The sequence below is a fragment of the Vigna unguiculata genome, chromosome 6 (assembly GCF_037176805.1).
Source record: "Vigna unguiculata cultivar grain cowpea cultivar isolate G323 ecotype 2 chromosome 6, ASM3717680v1, whole genome shotgun sequence".
NCBI lineage: Eukaryota > Viridiplantae > Streptophyta > Magnoliopsida > Fabales > Fabaceae > Vigna > Vigna unguiculata.
In genome coordinates this window covers 46,375,829-46,402,474 of record NC_140797.1, presented here as the reverse complement: position 1 = coordinate 46,402,474, position 26,646 = coordinate 46,375,829, and the positions used below count along the sequence as shown (strand labels likewise).

The 26,646-nt window shown below is 30.3% G+C and overlaps 4 protein-coding genes and 1 pseudogene across 4 annotated transcripts; all 5 read left to right on the top strand.

Annotated features, from left to right (window-relative positions):
* The first annotated feature begins 1,624 nt into the window (after positions 1-1,624).
* On the top strand, positions 1,625-3,516 carry LOC114187229 (pentatricopeptide repeat-containing protein At1g28690, mitochondrial pseudogene; annotated as a pseudogene).
* Positions 3,517-4,742: 1,226 nt separating this feature from the next.
* On the top strand, positions 4,743-5,458 carry LOC114188950 (signaling peptide TAXIMIN 1-like). Its single transcript, XM_028077629.2, has 2 exons — positions 4,743-4,962; positions 5,239-5,458. Exons 1-2 carry the CDS (start codon positions 4,847-4,849, stop codon positions 5,360-5,362), a joined length of 240 nt encoding a protein of 79 aa, XP_027933430.1. The 5' UTR covers positions 4,743-4,846; the 3' UTR covers positions 5,363-5,458.
* On the top strand, positions 5,239-11,870 carry LOC114187615 (GDSL esterase/lipase At1g28590-like). The gene is made up of 6 exons (XM_028075911.2): positions 5,239-5,363; positions 8,644-8,951; positions 9,213-9,419; positions 10,727-10,875; positions 11,158-11,431; positions 11,559-11,870. Exons 1-6 carry the CDS (start codon positions 5,356-5,358, stop codon positions 11,804-11,806), a joined length of 1,194 nt encoding a protein of 397 aa, XP_027931712.2. The 5' UTR covers positions 5,239-5,355; the 3' UTR covers positions 11,807-11,870.
* A 1,558-nt stretch (positions 11,871-13,428) lies between these two features.
* LOC114187110 (GDSL esterase/lipase At1g28590-like) lies at positions 13,429-17,826 on the top strand. Its single transcript, XM_028075243.2, has 5 exons — positions 13,429-13,768; positions 14,031-14,237; positions 16,733-16,881; positions 17,069-17,342; positions 17,467-17,826. Exons 1-5 carry the CDS (start codon positions 13,489-13,491, stop codon positions 17,712-17,714), a joined length of 1,158 nt encoding a protein of 385 aa, XP_027931044.2. The 5' UTR covers positions 13,429-13,488; the 3' UTR covers positions 17,715-17,826.
* A 4,021-nt stretch (positions 17,827-21,847) lies between these two features.
* Positions 21,848-25,976, top strand: LOC114189071 (pyruvate decarboxylase 1). Its single transcript, XM_028077776.2, has 6 exons — positions 21,848-22,397; positions 22,491-22,654; positions 23,978-24,539; positions 24,731-24,819; positions 24,916-25,222; positions 25,573-25,976. The coding sequence occupies exons 1-6, from the start codon at positions 21,936-21,938 to the stop codon at positions 25,741-25,743; spliced, it is 1,755 nt and encodes a 584-aa protein (XP_027933577.2). The 5' UTR covers positions 21,848-21,935; the 3' UTR covers positions 25,744-25,976.
* Positions 25,977-26,646: the final 670 nt, after the last annotated feature.

Sequence of the window (26,646 nt, the reverse complement as noted above, 5' to 3'; positions counted from 1 at the left end):
TAGTTGGGGTTTTGTCCACTCCACATGTTCATTCTTTTTATTGTTTTTCGGCAAAAAAAAGTAGTGCATACTTGTAACTTGTAAGGTATTTGTATGCCGTACAACTCAAAACCATACAGACTGGGGTCTGACAATTATTAAAAAAGAGAGGAAATAACTATGGTAGATATTAATTCAGTAATGTGATAATAAAATAACACTTTAAAAATTTTAAACAATCAATTCAGTAATTATTTTCTGAGATAAATAATGTGATAATGCATTAACTTTTACATGATGTAATTACTAAAAAAATAAAAGCATAGGTTTTCTCATGAATTTACTTTTATTTAAAGTAATATAATTTTAATGAGGATAATTTATATGTATTTCTTTTATATGGACTAGTGAAATGTAATTTATATGTATTTCTTTTATATGGACTAGTTAAAATATATGGATTTTATTTTTTTAATAACAAAAAATAATAAAATCAATATATATATATATATATATATATATATATATATATAAATAATTTTTACAATTCGATTATAGATAATTTTATTTATTTAATAGATGAATTTTATTAATTTAATTAACATGAGGTTAAATTAAAGAAAAAAAAACAGTTAAATGAAAATATGGTTAAATGAAAAACAGTTAAATTTTGAAAAAAAAATCACTTGAAAGATAGAATTAAAAAAAAATGTGGACACTTAAAAATGAAATATTGTATCTATAACAATATATAAAGGGGATTCGTCCAAATTTCAAAATATCCATTTTACCCTTTAAATATAATAATTTATTAAATTTTTAAAAATTGACCGTTACTTTTACAAGATTTTTATAAAATCGGATGTATCTGCTTCTTTTCTTCGTCTTTATTTATTAATGGTTATTCTTTCATCTGTTATCATATATTTCACTTCATTTTTGATAAATATAATTTTAATTTATATATTAATTTAATAACATTACAATATTATCACCTACTAATATAATAACATGCATATTTAAAAATACATATACATAGGCGTGATAGCGCCTGTGTAATAATATAAATATTTAAAAATGTAAAATGAAGCTTGTTCTGATTCATGTATAAATAATTTTTATCATTTAATTATAAATAAATTTTTATTTATTCTGTAAACGATTTTTATTCATTTAATTTAAAAAATTCTTAAATTCAAAAAAAATAGTTAAATTAAAAAATATTATAACTGAAAAAAATATTAATACCGAAAAGAAAAATAATCTTTATATAATAATATAGATTAAATAACAATAAAATTTTCTTCTAATTCTAAAATTGAGATTTTTTTTTTCTAATTCTAAAATACATAATTACGTACTTTATATTTTTAATAAAATGACTTTATAACTTTTAAAAGTCATACATTCTTATTTTAATAAAGGATATTACTTTATACTAAATATGTTATATTTAATTTAAATTTTAATGCAAATTACTTTTCTTTATTCTTGTAACAATATTTTTCTTTTGTAAACTATTATAATTAGTGCATAAAAAATATTTTTTTAAGTAAAATGTTCTTCCGTTTTCATTCTTCATCCTTAGTCTCTTTAATCTCTCATTTCTTCCATTAAAATTTGTCTCGCCTCCTCTGTTTTTTCCTACTTTTAAAAAGAAAACATAGTTTAAGAAGAAAGCTATTGGCAATTAATCTTACGTGAACCTGTGTGAATACTTGAAAAAGTTTACAATGTTCCATTGTATTTTCGAGGCAGAGTTTGCTTAACTTGGCTCTGGCGATGCCAATGAGAGGATGAACAATGGAATATTCAAATCCTTCTTCTCGTCACGTGCCTTCTGCACTTCGCTCATCTCACCCCATCGACCATTTCCTCAAAACCATGACTTTGCTTCTTCCTCTACTTTGTTATCCAGTGCTCTGCAGCATTACATTAATTCCGAGACTCCTACCCACGGCCAAAAGATCCACTCCCGCATTCTGAAATCTGGATTTGTTCTAAACACCAATATTTCTATCAAGCTACTTATTTTATACCTAAAATGTAACTATTTGAGATATGCACGCCAAGTGTTTGATGATTTGCGGGATAGAACTTTATCTGCTTACAATTATATGATTAGTGGCTATATCAAACAATGTCAGGTTGAAGAGTCTCTTGGTTTGGTGCGTAGGCTTTTAGTGTCTGGTGAGAAGCCTGATGGGTTTACTTTTTCTATGATTTTAAAGGCGTCTACTTCTGGGTGTAATGTTGCGTTGCTTGGTGATCTGGGTAGAATAGTGCATACCCAGATCCTCAAATCTGATGTTGAGAGAGATGAAGTTCTTTGTACTGCACTGATTGACTCTTACGTTAAGAAAGGGAGGATTGCTTATGCTAGGACTGTATTTGATGTGATGTCAGAGAAGAACGTGGTATGCTCAACATCCCTCATCTCTGGTTACATGAATCAAGGGTCTTTTGAAGATGCTGAACGTATATTTAACAAAACTTTGGACAGGGATGTGGTAGTATTTAATGCAATGATAGAAGGTTACAGCAAGACATCCGAATATGCGGGGAGATCTCTTGAAGTTTACATTGATATGCAACGGTTGAAATTTAGGCCAAATGTTTCTACATTTGCTAGTGTAATTGGTGCCTGTTCCATGCTTGTGGCATTCGAAATTGGGCAACAAGTACAAAGTCAGCTCATGAAGACTCCACTTTATGCTGACATTAAACTGGGAAGTGCCCTTATAGACATGTATTCGAAGTGTGGAAGAGTCTCAGATGCTCTAAGAGTTTTTTACCACATGCGTGTGAAGAACGTGTTTTCTTGGACATCTATGATTGATGGATACGGGAAGAATGGATTCCCTGATGAAGCACTTGAGCTATTTGGAAAGATGCAAGAAGAATATGGCATCGTACCCAATAATGTGACATGCCTTAGTGCTCTCTCAGCTTGTGCACATGCTGGACTTGTGGACAAGGGCTGGGAGATCTTTCACAGGATGGAGAATGAATACCTGATAAAGCCAGGGATGGAGCATCATGCGTGCATGGTTGATTTATTAGGCCGAGCAGGAAGGTTGAATCAGGCTTGGGAATTTGTGATGAGGATGCCCGAGAGACCGAATTCGGATGTGTGGTCTGCTCTACTTAGTTCTTGCAGACTCCATGGTAATATAGAGATGGCAAAATTAGCTGCAAATGAACTTTTTAAGCTGAATGCTACTGGAAGACCAGGGGCATATGTTGCACTGTCTAATACTTTGGCAGATGCTGGCAAATGGGAAAGTGTAACTGAGCTTAGAGAAATAATGAAGGAGAGAGGAATATCCAAGGACACTGGCCGAAGTTGGGTTGGAGCTGATAATGTCTTTTAGTTCATATAAAAGGAGCAAAGATGCACTACGACATTTTTCTGTTATACGAGATTATCCCTCTTGATTGCTTCTCGTATACTCATGTTTCTTCTTGTGTTTCTGACAATAATGCAAAACATTTAAAGAAAAATAAATAAATACATAAAACAATGTGTTTGATGAAGTGGATTGGCCATGGTGGCTTTTGAGGAAGTTGCAGAAAGTATGGTTCTAGGGAAGGTTAATCCCAATTGACCAAAAAGAAGAAAAACATAACGCAGTCGCTGACTATTTTTTTGCAAGGTTGAAGTCTGTCTGCTTAAAAGAGATAACGTGCTTTCTTTGACTTGGATGTAGCTATACATTATAGGAGACTTATTATCTAATCGAATAAAATAAATAATAAAAGTGAAAAGGTGACCGCGCTATTTCTTTATGAACTGAAAATAATTATAATTTTTATATATGTGTACTTATAATCAAACTTTCTTTCATTAAATTTTGATTCAAATGTTTTTCATTTGTGTAAAATTAATGAGTTTAATTTTAGTCTATTCAATTATAAAACCGTTAAATGTACTAGTGTAATAGTAATAATTAAAAAGTATATTTTATTTAAAAAAATAAAAAATAATATATATATATATATATATATATATATATATATATATATATATATATATATATATAACGAGCAACTTAAAGTTTGAAAATAATAAAAAATATTTTATTATAATTTTATTTAAAATTTATTTTTCAAATTATTTTTGAGATTTTCTTTTGAAAGTCTAAAACAATTTGTACTATATAAAAAAACTTTTTTTGAGATCTTTTATTAACTCTAATTGTCTTCCAAGAAAATACACAAAAGAAATTCACAATAAGTCATCTCATAAATTAAGACAAACTCCATCCCCAAATTTATGAGTTGTTTTTGTCCTGTATATTATTTAAAAATTTTCATATTTGTAATATGTTGGTTTGAAATCTACACTGGATTCCTCACAGGTAGTTTACCTTCAAATAACTCAAACATTAGAACAGTGCATCCCAATAATTGATGTATCTTTTACGGCCTGTAATCATTGGAAGAAATGGGTGAATGAAGTTGCAGACATGTTTGGTGTGGTATTGATCTTGATTCAGATGATAACCCCCCAGTTCAACACATCACTCAATGATTCCATCTCAGCATGGCGACGCAGACAGGCCTCACAGTCAACCATTTGAAACTGCCACGTTTAATTACTTTCTGAATAAAATAAAAACAAAACGTTGAATAATGGAGTTTTGGTCTGGTAATCAACCCTACTCTCTGCAGCAATAGGAGGAGTACAGGTGGCTAACCGGCACCTAACTACGCGTTTCTGTTGTGCACTTCTCTTAATTCATAGTCTTCTGTTAATTCATGTTGCATTTGGCCTCTGGTTAAGATAAAAGCTTCAACGTGTATATATATAGTAAGCAAATGAGAAGCTGAGAAGACGAATTAAGAAGATATTAAGTATTGAAGCATGTGCTGCTGCTCTGAAGACTGTAAATGCAGGCCACTTGGGTTTCTGTTGGGCCTGCCTTTTGCCTTTTTGTCTCTTCTTATCTCTCTTGTTGGAGTGGTTGTTTGGATTGTTGGGTAAGCTCCTCTTCTTCCTCTGCTAATTTCGGAATTGCATAATCTATATCGGAACTTTGAAATATCCTTTTTGGCTTTTTTGAAAACAAATTTATACAAACAATATGAGTATAATTTATACATCAGAAATTCATGTCTAATGAATTTTTATTTTGATTTCATTACTTTTTATTTTTATTTTATTTAACGTGAGATTTAAACTCTTACTTAAATTATCGATATTTTTTTCGCTTTTAATGATCGAAGATATTGAGCAACGTTTTGTGCGACTGACAGGTTAATTTTGACGTGCATATGTCCCTGTTGTCTTTGCGTGACGATCATAGTAGAGTTTGCTCTGGCGCTCATCAGGGCTCCAATTGTGGTTATGGAGTGGTTCATCTCTAAGATTCCATGTTAAAGTAATCCTTCTATTTTCATTTTAAAATAATGGTTTGGTAGATTGTCTTTTCATTCATTATGTCCACACAACAATCATACTTCAAATTTTATCAAATTCAATCTTTCTCCCTCTCTTTTGTATCATTATTATAAGGAAGAAGAAAATAAATACATAGTTTCTATTGTATTAGAAAGTTTATACTATATATTATTATAGATCATATACTATACTATTAGATAACGTACATGCTAACCTTTTAAATTTCAATAGACTACTGTTAATTAACTCTCAAGATTTTTTACATTCTTACTAAATGAAAGTCCCTTCAATTAATACTTACAATTAAGATTTTTTTTTTTTTTTGCATTAAAATTGGATCTCCTCCTCTCTCGAACAATTTCGAATCTATTATCCCATATTTATACTTTAGTCCAAGGTTACTATTATACTCTTTTGAATAAAATAATAAATATTTAATTAATAAATTCAACCTTATATTTAAGATTTTTATTTGTTTTTTCTCTATATTTTTTCACTCGATGGAATCTTTATCGTATAAAAATATTCAGCTGAGTCACTATTTAAAAAGAAAAATTCAGTGTCATCTCTTTATTAAATTGATATTATCAATTTTTTTTTAAAATTATAGTGTGTCAAAATCTCAGTCTAACAAATATTCAAATTTGGATATTTTTTATTTAAAAGTATTATGATATATTACAAGTGACATTTTCAAAATAATATTAATGTCAATTTATTGAAAAAATCACGTTAATTTGTTTTTACAAAAATACAGACCAATTAAATAAAAAAGACTGAGATAAAAAACAATATAACCTAAATATAAAAACAAAATTACTGAGTGAACATATAATAAATACTTGCATTTAAATTAGTTGGGCGAGTCACCTAAAAGTAATGCAATCATTACCTAATTGAATGATTTTTTCTTTTATACCAAATATTTATATTTGTTTTCTTTTCCAGTTTTAAGCCTAAATTTGTGTTTCATTATTATTTATATTGGAGAGTAACTTGTATTTGCCTGCTAAATATTAATGAAATAAAACGAAATTAATAACTAAAAAAAAAAGATAAAATACATTTTTAGGTTATTTAATAAAATAATAATTTACACAATTAAATATTCAATTCAATATTATTTTTATATCATAAAGATAAATAAAAAATATAAATGTTAAAATATAAATATAAATAATAAAAACATATTTTAGACATGATTTAATTTGATATCATTTAGATGAAATCATGCAAGAAAAAATATATGTAATTAAACATATAAAAAAAATACGTTTAAGAGATAACCTTTTTTATTTTTAATAGATAAAGAAATAATGAAAGACCGTATAACAAAGATAATTTATTTAAATAAAATAAAATAAATAAAAAGATCATGAAAATATAATTGTTAAATTACTTAACAATAAATTAAAACTATTTTCATGATTTAAAATAAATATAAATATAAATACAAGTATGTAGATATAATTTATAAAAAAAAAATAGATATAATTTAAATCATACCGGATTAATTTAAGAATCTTTCAGAAATCAAAACAATTTTATAAAAAACAACACATAAACCCAATTATTTTCCATTTCTAGTTTCTTTTTTATAACTACTGATTTAGTCTTCTAATTTATTTGTTTAGTTTATTTTGATCTACTTGATATTTTTTTATAATGATTAATTTAGTCTTCTAATTTATTTGTTTGGTTCATTTTGATCATTTTATTATTTTTTATTTAATTTAGTCATCCAATTATTTAAAAAGATATAATTTAGTCTTTTCTACGTTAACACCATGTTTGTACATGTCACATGTTAATTTGTGGAATTTTCAATTTTTTAATTTTTTTTTAAATATGTATATAAATGGTCATGTGTGAGGTTACACTTAACACGTGACAGTAGTAGTGGTTATTCTTAATTTAGTTCTCTATTTAAATCTTTGATTTAATTTAGTTTTCTTATTTCTTAAAACGATAAGTTTTGTCCTCTTCGATTTAAGACCACATTTGTAAATAAGCTTAATTACAACGTATATCTACATATTAAGATTTTTTTTTGAATTTATACATCAAATATTTAAATTATTTTATTTTTTACAAGCATAAAAACTCTAAAAACTTTTAAGTGTAAAAAATTAGTGTAAAGATAAGTTGTAATTAAGCTTAATTTCTAATTTATTCTCAAATAGGAAGAGACCAACTTGGATGGTTTTAAAGAAGAGAGAAACTACATTGAATCAAAATTTAATTAAAAGACTAAATTGAAAACAATTATTATCATTGCCACGTGACACAAGTGTAACTTATCATGTGGCACTATAACTTGACGTGTGGTAGTTTATATAATTTTAAGAAAATATGTAAAATAATATTAAAAATAAATTGAAAATTTTGTGACTTAACACTAGAATTGTCAAAACGGGTAACCCAGCTCCATCCACCACGGGTTGATCACTTAGTGGGCTAACTCAACCCGACTCATTTATTAGCGAGCCAAAAAAATTTGAACCCGGTCCGACCCACCACGGGTTGGTGGGTTAAACAGGTTGGCTCACGAATTCACCTAATTAAAAAAATATTATTTTTTTTTATTTTTTTTTTCAGTCAAAACTAAATTATAATTCTACTTAAAATCTACAAACATTAATATAAACCAAAGTCACAAAATACAAATTATCTATGTGATGGCTAAAAAAAAATAACCTAATATGACCCAAGTGCAAAGCCCAACTTAACAAAAAACACTTGTGTAACCATTTAATTGCGAGTTGGCTTACGAACCCAGCTCACCACGGGTTCAACTGAGTGAGTCAGTTTCTAAGTGAACCGGGTCAAAAATCAACCTGTATTGAAATTTGTAAAAAAATTTCAATTCAATTTGGCCCAAACTCGTGGTGACGTGTTCCAACCTATTTTGACAGCTCTACTTAACACGTGACATGTAGAGACACAGTATTAATGTCAACTTAACGAAAAATAACCAAATTAAATCTTTTAAATAATTGAATGACTAAATTGAATCAAGAAATAATGAGAAACTAAAATTAATCAAACCAAACAATTAAAGCACTAAATCAATAACTATATTTTTTCCTAATTTTACTTAAATATAAATAATTTTGTATTAATATATTAATATTTATATAATTATAATATAAGCTTCAAATAATTATTTTAGTTGTGAAAATATCTTTTCATCAAGTTTGAAGCAATATGTAAATAAAAATTAATATTTAATTTACGAAAGCATAAATAGAGGTTTGCAGGTGTGCGGAAAAGCACATTCTGAAAATGAGGTCTTTCTGGGAACAGCGATGGATTACAATAGCAGTGGTAACTGTAGCATTTGTGATAGCTGCCTCACATTCAGAATCACCACCCTTATTAGTGGCGTCACCGCCGTGTCCATTCAACTCCATCTTCAGTTTCGGCGATTCTCTTGCTGACACTGGCAATTTGTATCTCGCTTCCCACCCTGCTTCTAAACCATGCTTCCTTCCTCCCTACGGCGAAACCTTCTTTCACCATGTCTCTGGACGCTGCTCCGATGGCCGCCTCATCATCGATTTCATTGGTTCCGTTTCTCTGTTTCTCTCACTCCTACTTTTAATTTTTATTCCAAGTATAATCTAATTAAAACAGAGAAAAAAAATCTATCTATTAGTTAGATCATCCATAAGTGTGTTATCTTGTGTGAGATGAGTGTATTTAAATTACAATGTTTAAGTGAACGACAGTGATGAACTTGTAAATTCAGTTTTATAGATTAAGTCCAAACATAAATGTAAGAGTTAATTGAAATTCATAAAGGTAGTTTTATGTTTGTTATGTGCAGCTGAATCATTGGGACTTCCATTGGTGAAAGCTTATCTGGGAAATAAGAATGGCGACGGAGGAGCCAATTTTGCTGTGAGTGGAGCGACGGCTTTGGAGCCCAGCTTCTTTGAAGAGAGGGGTTTTTCTGTCCCAACCAATTATTCTTTGACACTTCAATTGAATTGGTTCAAGGAATTGCTACCTTCTCTCTGCAATTCTTCCACAGGCAAGTTCTCCATTTCTTTTTCTCTTTCTCGTCTCTCTACACAAATACTATTGCTACCTTCTTTATTTTTTTTTTTTCTATTGGAAATTATAGTATGAATTTTATTTTTTTACTCTCTCATTTTTTACCTAGTGACGTGACTTAATGTGAGTAATTAATTCTTTTAAAGAGAAAGATGGTGATACATTAATCAATGACCTACATTAAGCCACGTGAGCAAGTAAATGAGAGGATTAAATATGTTTTTGGTCTTTCAATCTTGAGTGAAAATTGAGATTAATCTCTCTGAAAAACCTTGAACCAATTTAGTTTCACAACTTTGTAAATGTGTGAATTTAGTTTTTTTAACCAAATTTTATCAATTTTATTTGACGACACATTTCATTATAGTATTTTAGTTTGTTTACGTCGTTTGACACGTGTTCGTTTCAATGTTAGTTGAAAAACATGTTTAAAATGTCAAATAAAATACATAAAAAAATGTTTAAAGGACTAAATCCACATATTTCTAAATATAAGGGATTAAATTAGTTCAAAATTTTCAAGATAGACTAATTCTAAATTTTATCCTAAAAGTTGAAAGAAAAAAAAATAAAAAACATATTTGATCCATTATTATATAACTATAACAATTATCTTTAAATCTTGTTGGACCACCTATCAGTCATGGTCATACATAATACTAATTTAATATGTGACATTTATTTTAAATTAAAGAAAGATTAAAAAAAAATGACACATAACACATTTAATTTAATAATATATTATTAACAAAAAGAAATATAATTATTACATATTTTAAAAAATAAAAATTCAATTGAAACAAATCAAAATTTGAATACTAAATTAAAATTTAAGAAAAAAACGAGAACTAATCGAAAGTTTAAACTTTTTTTACCGATTCACAAACACAGTACACAAAATGTTAAAAGCTTAATAACAAAGTTTCTAAGTCAATATTAAGTATGATTTTAAGTACCTTTTTTATTTATTATTATTTAAAAGCAGGAGTTATATATACATGTAGGCTTATTGGTCTATATGTTTATGAAGAAGGAGAGCACTCTTTAAGATATTTTTTGTAATATTAATCTTATTGACATTTATGAATTTATGTGAGACCTACTTAATTAAAGATTAATTAATAAATCACAAAAAATTAAAAATTTTATTTACCTATTATATTCAACGAAAAGATCGAGTACATGCTTGTGCAAAATGAAGACACGGATATATCTATTCCTTTAAACTCCAATGTAACTACACAATTGATATTACTAACAATATCAAATTTTGAATAATTACAGATTGTCGTAAAGTTTTTGAGAACTCATTATTTCTTATGGGTGAAATTGGAGGAAACGATGTAAATTATCTTTTCTATCAACAAAAGAGCATAGCAGAGGTTAAAACATATGTTCCACATGTGATCAATGCAATAGCTTCAGCTATCCATGTAAGTTTTTTATCTTTTTATTTTTTTTCATTTAGTAAACCCTTAATTTGTTTTTATGCAATTACATATATGTTATCACTTTAATCATTCATATTATCTCATCACCAAATTAATATTTCTAACATTACGATTTTGTTATCACCACTTTGATTCTCTATTTGACACACATGAGATAATAAAATGATATATTTTATTTGTATAGAATAATTTGGTGATTTTTTTTTTCAAGAATAAAGTAATGGCAAGAAGGATACCTAAAATCTTTTGTACTTTGCTTTACAGGAGTTAATTGGTGTAGGAGCTCACACACTTATTGTTCCAGGGAAGTTACCAATTGGATGTAGTGTAATTTTTTTAACTATTTATGAGACCCTAGATAAGAAGCAGTATGACCAAAATGGGTGTTTGAAGTGGTTAAACAAGTTTGCTGAATATTACAACAGTGCACTTCAGAATGAATTAGACAAGCTTCGAGCAATTCATCCTCATGCTAATATAATCTACGGTGATTATTACAATGCTGCATTGCCTTTATATCGTGACCCCACAAAGTTTGGTAATTATCTCGATTCTCATTGTAATTTAGTATATGGTTGCTTTAAATAATGTTTCTATAATGCATATTCATACTTCAACATAATAAATTACTTCATACATATGTTATACTCTGAATCTTATTGCAGGATTTACTAGTCTTAAAGCCTGTTGTGGAAAAGGAGGTTCATACAATTTCAATGAATTAGTAAAGTGTGGTGATCCAAGCGTGAATGTTTGTCATAATTCGTCTGAATATATTGGATGGGATGGAATTCATTTGACTGAAGCTGCATATAAATTAATCGCTCAAACTTTTATAAAAGGACCATATTCTCAACCTCAATTTAGTTCGTTGTGTTTATCTAATGCAAATTTTAATTATTTCAGTAGCTAAATTTTTTGTTTTGTTTCAAATTGAGACAAGTTCAATGTAACTCTCATAATATACACATTGTTCACACACATATGTATCTTTTATAAATATAGTTATCAATCTTATAGTTATGGTCTTTATGATATTGATGTCAAAAGTTTTATCTGTATAACAAAAAAAATGTTGATTCATCCTGATAAAAACATTTGACCGGAAATGTACAAATAAATCAATTTCTATTTTTTTTTATATATAGCTTTAGTATCTTTCTTGATTTTTATTGTTGTTTTTTCAGAAAAAATGTTAGAGAGATTTGGTATCAATGAACTTCAAACATTCAATTTAAGAAATTGAAGATATCATTATCAACCAAAAATCTTAAATAAATAGATTTGTGAATTTTTTTTTTAAAGAAAAAAAATTTTAAACTCATTCTTATTCTATGTGGGGTATCAAATAACAATTTTTTTTATCTCTTAAACCAACGTCAATGTTGTCTCTAATATTAAGTCATCCCAAATATTTATCTACCAAAACGTTCTTAAAAACTTGAAGCAAAATATACATATAAAACAATGTTATCAAGTCTTATAATTGATTGGTTTCTATGGTAAAGGAAGGTGTGCGGTGAGACAAAATTGGACATTATTATTATGGACAATTGAAAGAAAGATGAACAAAGACAAAAGAAAAAAAAATCACTAATCAATTTATGTAAAAGTTTTGAAAATGCTTTTTTATATTTTCATGTCTTTTTCACCCCCACTTTCACATTATTTTAAGCTGGTCATATTTCCATGGCACCATTTTAAATGAAAAAATATTGCTAATTAAGTCATATAATTTACACTAGCTTGATGGGAGAGTCATAAGAAGGTGATTGAATCGTAACTTTTGATCGCATTACATTACAAAACACCTCTAATTTACTTAAGATTTTTTTTTACTGTCAAAAGTTTATCTGTTGGAAAAATATTTCACTCTTAATTAGTCTTGATAAACTTAAAATATTACTATTTAGTACAAGTTAACTTTTCAGGAGTGTGTTATAAACAACTTTTGAAAATTATCCTAATTATACTTTTATGCAATAAACTTTAAAACTACCTATAAAGGATCGACACAATTTAGTTTTTGTTAAAACTCATGAATATCCATAAACTTAAATATGATTCTTTCAAAGAATATAACTCAATTTTATTGAAAAATGTTTGGATCTCAAACAAACAATGGTGGAAAAATTACAAATAGGAGAGTTGTGTAAACTAAAGAAGTAAGAGAGTGTGGAATTCATCACATACTGTTTGATCATGTTCATGTTTTTTTATATTAGAATGTTATCATTGTATTAATTTTAAATCATGTATTTCTTATTAGATTCTACAAACTTTTTACAAGTTACGGATGAGATAATTGGAGAGTATTTGACCCTCTCCATTGTTATAACAACAGAGATCTAGTGAATTAAAAATTAAAAGGGGCGAGTTAAAAGTTTTTAAATACAATCTTGTTACATTGAATTTAGAAAAATTTAAGAGATCAATACACTTTTGAACAAATGTTATATATTTCTATTTTCATTTTAAAATAATGGTTTGGTAGATTGTCTTTTCATTGATTATGTCGGTATATGTATAATGTATGTGAGTGATTATGTCCATACAACAATCATATTCACAATTTTATGAGTAAAGCGCATCCGAATGAGGTCTATCTGTGAACAGCGATGGATTACAATTGCAGTGGTAACTGCAACATTTGTGCTAGCTACTTCATATTCAGAATCGCCACCGTTATTGGCGGTGTCGCCATGCCCATTCACCTCCATCTTCAGTTTCGGCGATTCTCTTGCTGACACAGGCAACTTGTATCTCGCTTCCCACCACCCTTCTGAAGACTGCTTCCTTCCTCCCTACGGCGAAACCTTCTTTCACCATGTCTCTGGACGCTGCTCCGATGGCCGCCTCATCATCGATTTCATTGGTTCCGTTTCTCTGTTTCTATCACTCCTACTTTTAATTTTTCATTCCAAGTATAATCTAATTAAAACATACAAAAAGATCTATCTATTAGTTAGATCATCCATTAGTGTGTTATCTTCTGTGAGATGCGTGTATTTGAATTATAATGTTTAAGTGAATGACAGTGATGAACTTGTAAAATCAGTTTTGTAGCTTAAGTCCAAACATAAATGGTAAGAGTTAATTGAAATTCATAAAGGTAGTTTTATGTTTGTTATGTGCAGCTGAATCATTGGGACTTCCATTGGTGAAAGCTTATCTGGGAAATAAGAATGGCGACGGAGGAGCCAATTTTGCTGTGAGTGGAGCGACGGCTTTGGAGCCCAGCTTCTTTGAAGAGAGGGGTTTTTCTGTCCCAACCAATTATTCTTTGACACTTCAATTGAATTGGTTCAAGGAATTGCTACCTTCTCTCTGCAATTCTTCCACAGGCAAGTTCTCCATTTCTTTTCCTCGTTCCGTTCTCTCTCTCTCTCTCTACACAACGACTGTTGCTACCTTCTTTATTTTTTTTGTTCTATTAGTCAGATCAACTCACAGGAAACACCTGGGACCATCGCATCATGTCTTTAATAAAACAACCAAATCTGTCTTTTTTTTATACTTTTTTTTATGTGATTTAATATGAATTATTAATTAATATTTTATTATTTTTTCTTTTAAAAATCGATGATCCATACTAAAAATAAAAAATAAGAGTGAAAAGATGAATTCAAAGATAATTTTCCTAATAAAAAACAACAAAGCTACATACAGATTGAATTTTGTTGTCCCTTCGTATCTACCAATTTTTTATGTAACATACCTATCTTTATTTGTCATCACAGATGTATTTATAGGAAAATAGTTATGTTCAGGATTAGTCCGGTTCAGAACCAGAGTTAAACGAGATATTATTTATTTTTGGAGTTTAAAAATAATATGATTTTATTTTTTAAATATGCATTATAATGTTTTAGAAAAGAAAGATGTACATAAATAGTCATGTTTTGCTTTTTAAGCCATGTAAAATTTGTAGATGCCCTTAATATGATTTATTTTACTCTAATATAGATAATATATCTAACTATAATTTTTTAGTCATCTCCTCAAATATGATGATTATTCACTCTCAACTTAATGTTAAAAAATTTAGGAGTCTTGTAATTTAGGATGACAAGATATTTTGTACGAATATCTATAGATTAAATGTGTAATGAATATTAGATGGGATATATTTAATGATACTTTAATGGTTAAGTATCTAAGTACTGTTTGGTAATCAGACGGATAAAATATTATATATTATGGTATTGAATAGTGAATACAAACTACGGTTAATAATTATTAGTTAATAATTATTAATGAATTTTATTAAAGTATTTTTAAAATAAAGTGATCAAATAAAATTATTAGTGAAAAAATATTATTTATTAAAAGATAATTTACAATTTGAATTCGTATATTTATATTCTTTTATTATTTATTTTAATGAAGTGAAAGTTATTTTTAAAAAAATTATATTTTGGCTCAGCTTGTTTAAATTTGTATTTTAGAAAGACCAAATTTATTTAAAAGCAGCATGTATTTTTCTTGGTCTGCGTTTATGAAGAAGGTGAGCAACGTGCTCTTTAATATATTTTTAATATTAAACTTACTAACCTTTATGAATTTATGCTAGGTCTATTTAATTAAACATTAAATAATATATTACTAAAAATTTCAGAACTTTATATGCTTATTTATTCTACGGAAAGATGAGGACATGGTTGCGGAAAGTGAAGACAAGTATCGACGGGGACGGATCATTTAAAGGGTAGGGAGGGGCATGGCCCCTCAATATTTTTGAATTTTTTAGAAATTATATGTATTGATTTTTTTAAAATTATATTTATAATTTTGAAATTATTTTAAATTATATATATCTTTTAAATTTTTTTAAAATTATATACAGTATATTTTAGAAATTAATAGAAATTAAATTGTGTGACTTTTTTATTTTTTTTATAAAACACAACCTTTAATCTTAACAAAGTTGGTTATCCAGACTTTTTAGTCTCAATTTGGTTTCAATTTTTGAAAAAGTTAATATAATTTAGTTATTTTCATTAATTTTTTTTAAACGGATCAAAAAATTTCTCATCAAAATTAACACTAGGATTATGTTAATTGTACCATAAAAGCAAAACATCCTTATTAACCGTTTCAATTTTCAACAAATTGAGACTAAAAAAATATTAGACAACCAACTAAACATTTTTGGACAAATAAAGAAAAAAAAATGATTAAACCAAATATTTATTAAGATATTTTTTATTTCTTTCTCATTGTCTTTCTAATTTTTTACAAATTGTATTTATCTCTCATTCTCATGTGTTTGTTTTTTTGTCTCATGTGTTTGTTTTTTTGTTTTTGAAGAAAAAAAATTAGACATAAACTCATTATTTTTTTCTTCTGATTTCTCATTTGTTTTCTTTCTTTCTTGAAAAAAAAGAGAAGAAAATAACTCTCTATCGGCTTACCTGATAATAAAATATTAGTTTAAGAATTATTAACATGATTTTCTATCTTACAAGTTCTTTGCAAATTCATTTTTTATGAATATACAAGAAAAAAAATTGTATTATAATATTATTTTGAAAAAAATATTTATACAAATGGAAAATAAAATAATAAATTTATTTAATTTTAAATGATAAAAGGAAAACTATTCGTGAAGATAAGAACAAATACATTCTACTTCTTTTATGTATTTTAAAACATTATACTAATGATCCAATTGTTTAGTTTAAGGAATTATTTTTTGAAATAATATACTAATAATTTAATTTAATGAACAAAAAATTATATTATTTTGATCCGCCACTCCATTTTCTAAAATTTCAACGCAATCCCAAATTGATGTAACTAAAAATATAAAATTTTGAATAAAGGTTTAATCTTGCAGATTGTCTTGAGGTTTTTCGGAACTCATTGTTTCTTATGGGTGAAATTGGAGGAAACGATTTCAATTATCTTCTCTTTCAACAAAAGAGCATATCAGAAGTTAAAACATATGTTCCACACGTAGTCAATGCAATAGCTTCAGTTATCCATGTAAGTTTTTTTTTTTTTTTGCATTTATTAAATCTTTAATTTGTTCTTCTGCAATTATACATGTTATCACTTTAATCATTCATAATCTCGTCACCAAATTAATATTTCTAACATTACGATTCTATTTTCACCACATTTTTATTTCAGCTTCAAAGCATACCTAACATCCTTTTTACTTGCTTTATAGGAGTTAATTGGTATAGGGGCTCGCACGCTAATTGTTCCAGGAAATTTACCGATTGGATGTAGCGTAATCTATTTAACAATTTATGAGACCCTAGATGAGAAGCAGTATGATCAAAGTGGGTGTTTGAAATGGTTAAACGAATTTGCTGAATATTACAACTATGAGCTCCAAAGCGAATTGGACAAGCTTCGAACACTTCATCCTCATACTAATATTATTTATGCTGATTACTACAATGCTGCATTGCCTTTGTATCGTGATCCCACAAAGTTTGGTAATATTTTCAATTCAGTATATGTTTGCTTTAAATAATGTTTTCATTATGCAGCTTTATACTTCATCATAACAAATTATTTCTTAGTTGTAATATTGTGATTTAAACTTTGATTCCTTTGCAGGATTTATTAGTCTTAAAGCCTGTTGTGGAAAGGGAGGTTCATACAATTTTAATACATCAGTAATGTGTGGTTATTCAGGCACGAATGTCTGTGATGATCCTTCTAAGCATATCGGATGGGATGGAATTCATTTAACTGAAGCTGCATATAAATTAATCGCTCAAGCTTTTATAGAAGGACCACATTCTCAACCTCAATTTAGTTCGTTGTGTTTGTCTAATGCAAATTTTGGTCATTTCAATACTTAAACTAATCTTCTTTTTATTTGAAAGGAAGTGTACAAGTTCAATGTAACTCTCATAATATAAATATTGTTTGTACACATATATTTTATTAATATAGTTGTCAAAAAATTTACAATTGCGATCTTTATGATATCAATGCCAAAAGTCTTATTTGCATAACAAAAGAAAATTCTTAGTAAAAAGGAAAAAGATTCACTAGAAAATGTAAAAATAAATCAATTTTTCATTTTCCTTTATAGCTTTATTGTCTTCTTTGATTTTTGTTAAGTTTTTCTTAAAAGAAACGAAATAGAGATTTGGTACCAAATAAATTATAAGTCTTTCATGTAAAAAAAGAAAATCAGGATATCACTTTTAAAAATTATTTTTTAAAGAAATAAGTATATATCTATTACGTTAATGTCAACTGAATATAAAAGATCAAATTAAATTTTTTTAAATAATTAGAGAATTAAATTGAATAAAAAAATAATAAGGGACCAAAATAAATCAAATAAAAATTTAGAGAAATAAGTAATCATATTTTTTTTTCTTAACTATGTTTTTTTGTTTTTAACTTCTACCTTTCGTTTTTGACTTCATGTCTAAGTCTAATTTTTCTTCTTTATTTTATTTAAAAAATAATCTTACGGATTAAAAGGTAATAAAATATAGAGCACTTATATTTTAATTAACGTTATTTGAATTTTGCTCTAAAATTTTGTCATCTACTATTTAGAGTTTTGTTGATTTTGTGAGATGAAACTTAATATTTTTGTCAATTAACTCTTTATTTTATTTCACTTTTGGTTTCATAATTTCTATTCGAATCCATTTTATTTATTGATTAGAATGCAAGTAACTATAGAGTCAGAGGATCTACCTTTAATTATGAGTATTTTGTTGATTCTCATGATGTGATGTATTGTTGTTAAAAATTATTGAAATTGTGTTTGAAATATTTAGATGAAATTGATTTCTACTATCCTTACATTAACCATGAACTTAATATTGGGTTAGAAAAGTCATAGTATATGACATAAGTAATAAATTTCCTTTTCAACACGTTGATAGAAAAGTTAGATCTCATAATCAGATCTCATTTTAAACTTTACAAACTTCAATGTTTGGATAGAGTATTTTAACAAAGTAATTCATTTTTTTGAAGAATTTAGATTTCTTTGTAATGAAATGCTTTGTTTGGATAGAGAAATTAAAAAGCATTTCAATAGCAAACATTTTTTTGAAAGATTTCAATTAGCTAAATTAATAGAAATTCAAATACTCTCAAAATAGGTGGAATTTGAAATTCTTCTCACTCAACCTCACATTCTAGACGATCCGGACGGACACGACGACTCGGACGTACCCGACAACCCGGATAGGCCCGACGACCGAAACGGGCCCAACGACCCAAACAGGCCCGATGACCCACAAAGGTCTAACGACCCAAATGGGCCCGATGATCCAGACGGGCCCGATGACCCGGACGGGCCTGACCTAGATGGGCCAGACAACCCAGACGAGCCCGACGACCTGAACGAACCTGACGACCCAAACGAGCCTAACGACCCAAACTAGCCCTTCCAAATCATTGGGCTCAACAACCCGGTAGAGCCCGACGACTCGAACGTGCCCGACAACCCAGAAGTGCGGGACAACGCGGATAGGCCCGACGACCCAAACGGGCCCGACAACCCGGACGGGAACGACGACCTGGACGGTCCCTACGATCCAAACGGGCTCGACGACTCGTATGGGCCAGACTATCTGGATGGTCTCGATGACCCGGACAGACCTAACAGTTTGAATGGGCCCGTACTAGTTGTCAGGACCGTCTAAGTCGTCGGGCCTGTCCGGTTCGTCGGACGTGTCCAAGTCGTTGGGCCCATCTGAGTTGTCAGGCCTGTCTAGGTCCTCATGCCCATCCTAGTCGTCGGACCCGTCCTGGTCTTCGGGCCCGTCTGGGTGTACGGGCTCGTCCGGGTCATCGATCCTTTCCGGGTATTCGGCCCCGTCCGGATTGTCGGGCTCGTCGAGCCCATTCGGGTCGTCAGACCCGTCTGGAGCATTGGGCAAATGACCTAGACGGGTTGGACCGGGCCATATTGACGAACTTGACGGCACAATCGTGCAATATGGGCCGTCAGGCCTCTAGATCATCGGCCCACCCAGCCTGTCTGGGCTTCCCAGTTGGTCTAGCTCAGGTGGGTCGTCGGGTCTAACCAATCTGGTTGCGTGGTTGGGTCTGGCCGACCCATCTGGGTTGTCGAGCATGTTTCCAAATTTATCATGAACTCAAAACTTAATTAAGCATAAAATAAATATGGTTAAAATTAAATTTTATCTCACAATAAATTCAATTTTTTTTTCAAACAAGAAATTGAAATGTCAGATATTTTAATTTCCTTATCCAAACAAGTTATTTAAAAAATGAATGGAATTTAATTATAAGCAATTCAAATACAAAGCATTTCAATTTTTAAGCATTGTTGAAATACTCCATCCAAACACAAGGTAAAGGAAGGAGGGGATTTGAATGTAAACCAACAAGTGGAGATCAAGCTCTTTATAGGAAATTATGAAGATAAAGTGTTTTTTGACATAATCCGTATGAAAGCTTGTCACATTCTCTTAAAAAGACTATGGCAATTTGATAAGAAATCTATACAAAATGTTCTTACTAATGAAATTACTCTCTAAAGTGTTTGAGAATCAATTACAAATGAAAAAACTAAGGGATAAAGAAAGAAAGGAAGAGAGCATACACAAAGAGTTAGGACCCCTACACATGCATTTATGAAGAGGGAGAACATAGTGCTCTTACCAAGATCATTCAAAAGGAGAAAAATTTGTTCAAGAAAACTTTAAAAAAAACTCTCTTTTGTAAACAATCTTCTTACCATATGTTACATTGAGTTGTACTGAACTTAATTTAGGAGATTATTACACTTTAAAAAACTTTTACTCATATCATTTATTTATAAATTATATGTTAAGTTATTAAATATATTTTATTGCAAAAAATATATAAAAATTTATAAATATTAAAAGCTTTAGAAATATAAATAAAAATACATGTGGGTTAAATTTCAACAAAAAAAATATATGAAGAATGCTAATAAATGACAAATGTTTAGATGAAAAACAAATGGTATTGAGCCTCGCCCAAGTTTTAGTTGAAGAATGAATAAAAAAAATATTAATAATGTCAAATTCTATTTTTTAAACAAGGTTTGGGCAAGTTTATGTTGTGAATAAGGACTACTGAAATCCTTTATAATTTATTATTTTGTTAAATTAAAAATTTTCTGATTAGGACAACTAATATGTTCTAAGAGTGTAATTGAAAGAGATATGATATCCAAATCAATCTGTTAAAATAATTCAACCTTTATTTAAAAATTGTTTTTTAAGTTAGAATTTTATTAATCTAATTGTCACAACGTCAATCTAGCTTTGGATGAATCCATGTCACATCAGTGCAAGACAGATTTCGCTCTTTGACCAACAATGCGCCACAAGTTTTTAGCTTTGGTTGATAATAAAGGCGCGAGGCAAATTCAATACCCTGTTTAAAAGTAAAGTTTATGATGAAATTTCCAACTTCTTTACCAAAAACAAAGGTACAATATGGACGAAAAGAAAATAAACTACCAGAAGATTTTCTAATATAAATGGGTTTTTAATTATGCAGACAGAGACAATGTTCCTTGAGTTTCGTAATTGGTATTCTAGAACGTGATAAAAATATTCTGATTCAAACTCAGCTGGGTTTTCTCTTCCATTGACCTTAAATCAACCAATAAGAAAATTAAACAACACCGTGCATAAGAAAACGTCATTCTTATTCGGTTCAGGTTTTCCCATGAAAACGTAAGAAAAGAAAAGCACAATCAAAGGGCAGGGAATGGAATAGTCTTCCCTGTGACACAATAATGTTTATTTTAGGTAGCATTATGAGTGGTTGTGTCACAAAAAAAGACATTGTTCAAAAGGCAAAGTTATTTTATAGCAAGTTGCTTATATAATTGCCATAAGTTTTTTATAGATGAATCATAAGACAATGCCATTTTAAAACAAAAAAGAAAGTGGTTTGTGTGGAACTGTGGCAGGGTTGTCTGTTTTTGAATCCCGCAAACAAATGGCACACGGTTTAAGAAACCCCTTCATCATAAACCCCTCGCTCGCTCCACACTCACATAAACCGATTATACGATCACTTCAGAACCGAAACCTCCAAACATGGAAAGCGCTACTAAAGTTGGAGCAGCGGCTCAACCCACCTCTGCTTCCCCCTCCTTCGACGGCACACTCGGCCGCCACTTGGCTCGCCGCCTCGTTGAGATAGGCGTCAGGGACGTCTTCTCCGTCCCCGGCGACTTCAACTTGACGCTGCTCGACCACCTCATCGCCGAGCCAAGCCTCAACCTCGTCGGCTGCTGCAACGAACTCAACGCTGGCTATGCCGCCGACGGATACGCGCGTGCCAGGGGCGTCGGTGCTTGCGTCGTCACCTTCACCGTCGGAGGACTCAGCGTCCTCAACGCCATTGCCGGAGCTTACAGCGAGAATTTGCCGGTGATTTGCGTCGTCGGAGGACCCAATTCGAACGACTACGGCACCAACCGGATCCTCCACCACACCATCGGGTTACCCGATTTCTCCCAAGAGCTTCGGTGCTTTCAAAGCGTCACGTGTTTTCAGGTGGGAGAACAGTGCGTGTTTTGGTTTTGGTTTTTGAGGCTTTGAATTGAATTGAACTATCTCTGATTAGCATGAGTGTTTATGATTGTTCAGGCAGTGGTGAATAACTTGGACGACGCGCATGAACTCCTTGACACTGCGATTTCTACTGCTTTGAAGGAAAGCAAGCCTGTTTATATCAGCATCAGTTGTAATCTTCCTGGAATTCCTCATCCAACTTTTGCGAGAGACCCTGTTCCGTTCTTTCTTTCACCCAAGTATGCTTTTCTTGGCTTTTCTTTTTTGTTAATTACTCACTTTTCAACAGAAAAAGAAGAACATTTTCGTTAAACTGTTATTTCTTGTAGTGTTCTGTTTTGCTTACCAATTATGATCCTAGTAACAGAAAGTATGACTGGTACCCAGAGAATGAGAAAAGGTTTTTTACATGCTTTGCTTCGTTAGTTGTTTATAACCTATAAGGATGACTTCACTCATATCAATAATGTTATACTGCTTTTTCCTACTAATGTGAGATGTTAATGTAATTTACCTACTATTTTTTTATTAGAACGTGAAAATGGAATTGATGGAGATATCTAATAATGATAATTATAAAATGATAAAACCATATCTTCCAACTTTATAGAACAGGATGGAGTATACATATACACGGGAGTGTATAAAAGTGTATAAGTGCATTTTTTTATTTTGTTAAAATTATTATTAAGTATTTGAAAATTTTGCATTTTCTCCTTTATAATTTTATATATATTTAAACTTGCAGGTCATTATCCTATGATATACTCATGTGTAATTGATAGTGTATAAATACACCACTTAACTTAAATTATTCCAACTGATTTAGAATTTTAGATCCGTTAATATTTGTATCTTGTCCTGATCACCGTACTCATTCTTATATTATTTTTTATTTTAAATTACTAAAATATTTATAATTTATTTAGTAAATTTATATTTTTGGTTAGATTTTTTTCTTCGTTTTATTTCATTTTGGAATATTCTTATTTTTTTTTTCCTTTGCTCTGTTCGCAACTATGATTATACATTTCTTATTTTTATTAAATTAATATTTTTCTCTTTTTTAGTATTTCTTTTTTATTCTTTGTATTCAAATATTTTAGTTGTAGATGTTCCATGTAAAGTCTTATAATGTACATAATTTGGACATAGAATAATTAATGATATATATTTTTTTATTCCTTTGAAAAAAAAATCATTTAATTAATATTTGAAGTTATATGAATTCCTGTGTTCCTGTGTGCCACTTACCTGGTTTATAATTGAGGATAAGACAAACAATGAAAATAAATTTTTACTCTAGACATAAATAAGATGGTTAAAACCCCAAACTCTCGGTGTCTCTTATCATCCTATTTGATTGTGATTAGATGACCCTATGGTCCGCATATAGTCTTTTTCTTTTTTCCTACAAAGTATTGAAGATGTAAATGTATTTATGCGGTGAAGCGAATTCCTTCCAGACAACCATATTCATGAATAATGTTTGTTCTTGCATCGACATTTGTCAATAAGTTAATAAGTTAACGGTGGGAATATTTTTTATTATTTTTATGCAGGGCAAGCAATCAAGAAGGATTAGAAGCAGCGGTGGAAGCAACCGCTGCTTTACTGAACAAAGCGGTGAAGCCAGTGATTGTGGGTGGACCAAAATTAAGGGTTGCGAAGGCACAAAAGGCCTTTATGGAGTTTGCAGAGGCTAGTGGATATCCAATGGCTGTTATGCCCTCGGGAAAGGGACTTGTACCAGAGCATCATCCTCATTTCATTGGTACATATTGGGGTGCTGTCAGTACTGGCTATTGTGGAGAGATAGTGGAATCAGCTGATGCTTATGTTTTTGTTGGCCCCATCTTCAATGACTATAGCTCCGTTGGATACTCATTGCTGATAAAGAAGGAGAAAGCCATAATAGTGCAGCCTAATCGGGTGACCATTGGCAATGGTCCTTCCTTTGGCTGGGTTTTCATGGCTGATTTCTTAACTGCATTGGCCAAAAAGGTTAAAACAAACACCACAGCTCTGGAGAATTACCGACGTATCTATGTCCCTTCCGGTATTCCTCTGAAACGAGAGCAGGATGAACCTCTGAGAGTTAATGTTCTATTCAAACACATTCAAGTAAGTCTATTAATAAGCTCCTTTTAATTTGATATCAAGTAATTCTGTGGCAGGAATAGGAGCTAGAATTCTAAACTAACATTTCATTCACGTAACATTGCTAAATATGCAACATTATTTGCATGGTTTCAATCGATTAATGCATTCAATCAAGTTTCCCTTATAGGCAATTAATTGAATCTGTTGAACAGGACATGCTGAGCGGAGATACTGCTGTAATAGCTGAAACCGGAGACTCGTGGTTCAACTGTCAGAAGCTTCGTCTGCCTGAGAAATGCGGGTGAGAGTCGTTTACTATGGCTGCATCGAGCAATGTCCTAATCGCAACCATTATATTATTGGAATTAACATAGTCAATCTGAATTCCTTCTTTCAGGTATGAATTCCAGATGCAGTATGGATCCATTGGTTGGTCAGTTGGCGCTACTCTTGGATATGCACAAGCTGCAACAGACAAGCGTGTAATTGCTTGCATTGGTGATGGCAGTTTTCAGGTAACAGCACAGGATATTTCAACGATGATTCGATGCGGACAAAAGAGCATAATTTTTCTCATTAACAATGGAGGTTATACCATTGAAGTTGAGATTCATGATGGCCCATACAATGTGATCAAGAATTGGGACTACACTCGTTTTGTGGAAGCCATCCATAATGGACAAGGCAAATGCTGGGTTGCCAAGGTTAGCATAAAAATTGAATAATCACAATTGTTTGATCTTTATAAATATGGTTATTCACCCCTCTAAATTTTTTAAATAAATTATATTTACACTGCTGAAATTTCGTAAAATTGCATAAACTTCCTTGCTCTTTTAACATTTGGAGCAACCTTCCTTACTGCAAAATGGGACAGGTACACAGACTGTATTCAAAACTTAGATATAATAAAATAAGGAAGTAAGGCCCCGTTTGAAAATGGACATCGTTTCAAGCCTTTAACTGATTTTAGAATGCAGATTTTGTTAATTACTTCACAAGAAAAAGAGTTATTTACTTCAGAATTTCCGTATATAAATTGTTGTGAGTGTAGGTACGAACAGAGGATGATCTGACAGAAGCAATTAGAAAAGCTAGTGGAGAAGAGAAAGAATCACTATGTTTTATAGAAGTTTTTGTGCACAAGGATGACACCAGCAAAGAATTGCTGGAATGGGGATCCCGTGTTGCTGCTGCTAACAGCCGTCCTCCAAATCCCCAATAGAAATTTCGTTGCTAATAATGCCTTGTTATGATCTGTGTATTTTGTTAAATAAATTTTTGCTAGATCATAATTTCAAGAGAAAAGCCTTAACTATGAAGTTGAAATAAACTTGTTTACAGATTTGTATATTGACTCTCCCGCTGTTGTAAACACCAATTCTTCTTGCGTTATAATGAGATGTTGTGCAATGGAATTGTTAACGAATCAAAGGAGATATAACCATTGTAAGTAAACTCCTATTTCTTAATTCCTTATTTTCCTTATTTAAGGTGCACTGATATTTATATTTCAATGATTTGAAAGCCGATAAAAAATAATTTAAATAATAAAAAGTAATGTTAAAAATTTAAAGACTTAAATAACTTTTTGGTTCTCATTTTCATAGTGTTTGTTGTGGATGGTCCTCATTTTGACAGAATATTTAAAATGGTCCTCATTTGTATCGAATGTTTAAAATGGTCATCATTTTCGCAATTTATGTTTTATTTGGTTTTTTTTTTGTAACGCCGTTTAAATCATTAACGGAGCATTGTACAGGTGGTACGGTTTGTATTAGGGTGTGTTACGTGTACTGTACAGGTGGGGTAATTAGATATTTGGAGATAAATAATTGAGCTAGGATTTTGGTAAGGAATGTTTGGGCAGTTGGTGAGTTTTAACAATCTTGTTCCTCCATTCTCAATTGGTGTTGTTGCAATCTTCTTCTTCCTGCAATCCCATTATATAGGTATGTTACGGTCCCAATCTTCATGCACTGTTGGTGGTTCAACGAGAAATGGATTAACCTCGAGTTGTAACTGCAGAGAGATGACAACTTTGAGGATGACAAGAACTCCAAAGAATATTGGTAGAAAATGTTGGGTACAATCTGTTTTTATTTTTCTGTTAATAATAAATTGGTTT

What these genes read in the sequence shown, in the direction of transcription:
- LOC114187615 (XM_028075911.2), top strand. An exon ending in CCTCATCATCGATTTCATTG is followed by an intron (nt 8,952 to 9,212) that starts GTTCCGTTTCTC and finishes TGTTATGTGCAG; the next exon opens with CTGAATCATTGGGACTTCCA. An exon ending in TCTCTGCAATTCTTCCACAG is followed by an intron (nt 9,420 to 10,726) that starts GCAAGTTCTCCA and finishes GAATAATTACAG; the next exon opens with ATTGTCGTAAAGTTTTTGAG.
- LOC114187110 (XM_028075243.2), top strand. Translation starts at nt 13,489, where the DNA reads ATGAGGTCTATCTGTGAACAGCGATGGATTACAATTGCAGTGGTAACT. An exon ending in CCTCATCATCGATTTCATTG is followed by an intron (nt 13,769 to 14,030) that starts GTTCCGTTTCTC and finishes TGTTATGTGCAG; the next exon opens with CTGAATCATTGGGACTTCCA. An exon ending in TCGTGATCCCACAAAGTTTG is followed by an intron (nt 17,343 to 17,466) that starts GTAATATTTTCA and finishes ATTCCTTTGCAG; the next exon opens with GATTTATTAGTCTTAAAGCC.
- LOC114188950 (XM_028077629.2), top strand. Translation starts at nt 4,847, where the DNA reads ATGTGCTGCTGCTCTGAAGACTGTAAATGCAGGCCACTTGGGTTTCTG. An exon ending in GTGGTTGTTTGGATTGTTGG is followed by an intron (nt 4,963 to 5,238) that starts GTAAGCTCCTCT and finishes TGCGACTGACAG; the next exon opens with GTTAATTTTGACGTGCATAT.
- LOC114189071 (XM_028077776.2), top strand. Translation starts at nt 21,936, where the DNA reads ATGGAAAGCGCTACTAAAGTTGGAGCAGCGGCTCAACCCACCTCTGCT. An exon ending in AAAGCGTCACGTGTTTTCAG is followed by an intron (nt 22,398 to 22,490) that starts GTGGGAGAACAG and finishes ATGATTGTTCAG; the next exon opens with GCAGTGGTGAATAACTTGGA. An exon ending in GCAAATGCTGGGTTGCCAAG is followed by an intron (nt 25,223 to 25,572) that starts GTTAGCATAAAA and finishes TTGTGAGTGTAG; the next exon opens with GTACGAACAGAGGATGATCT.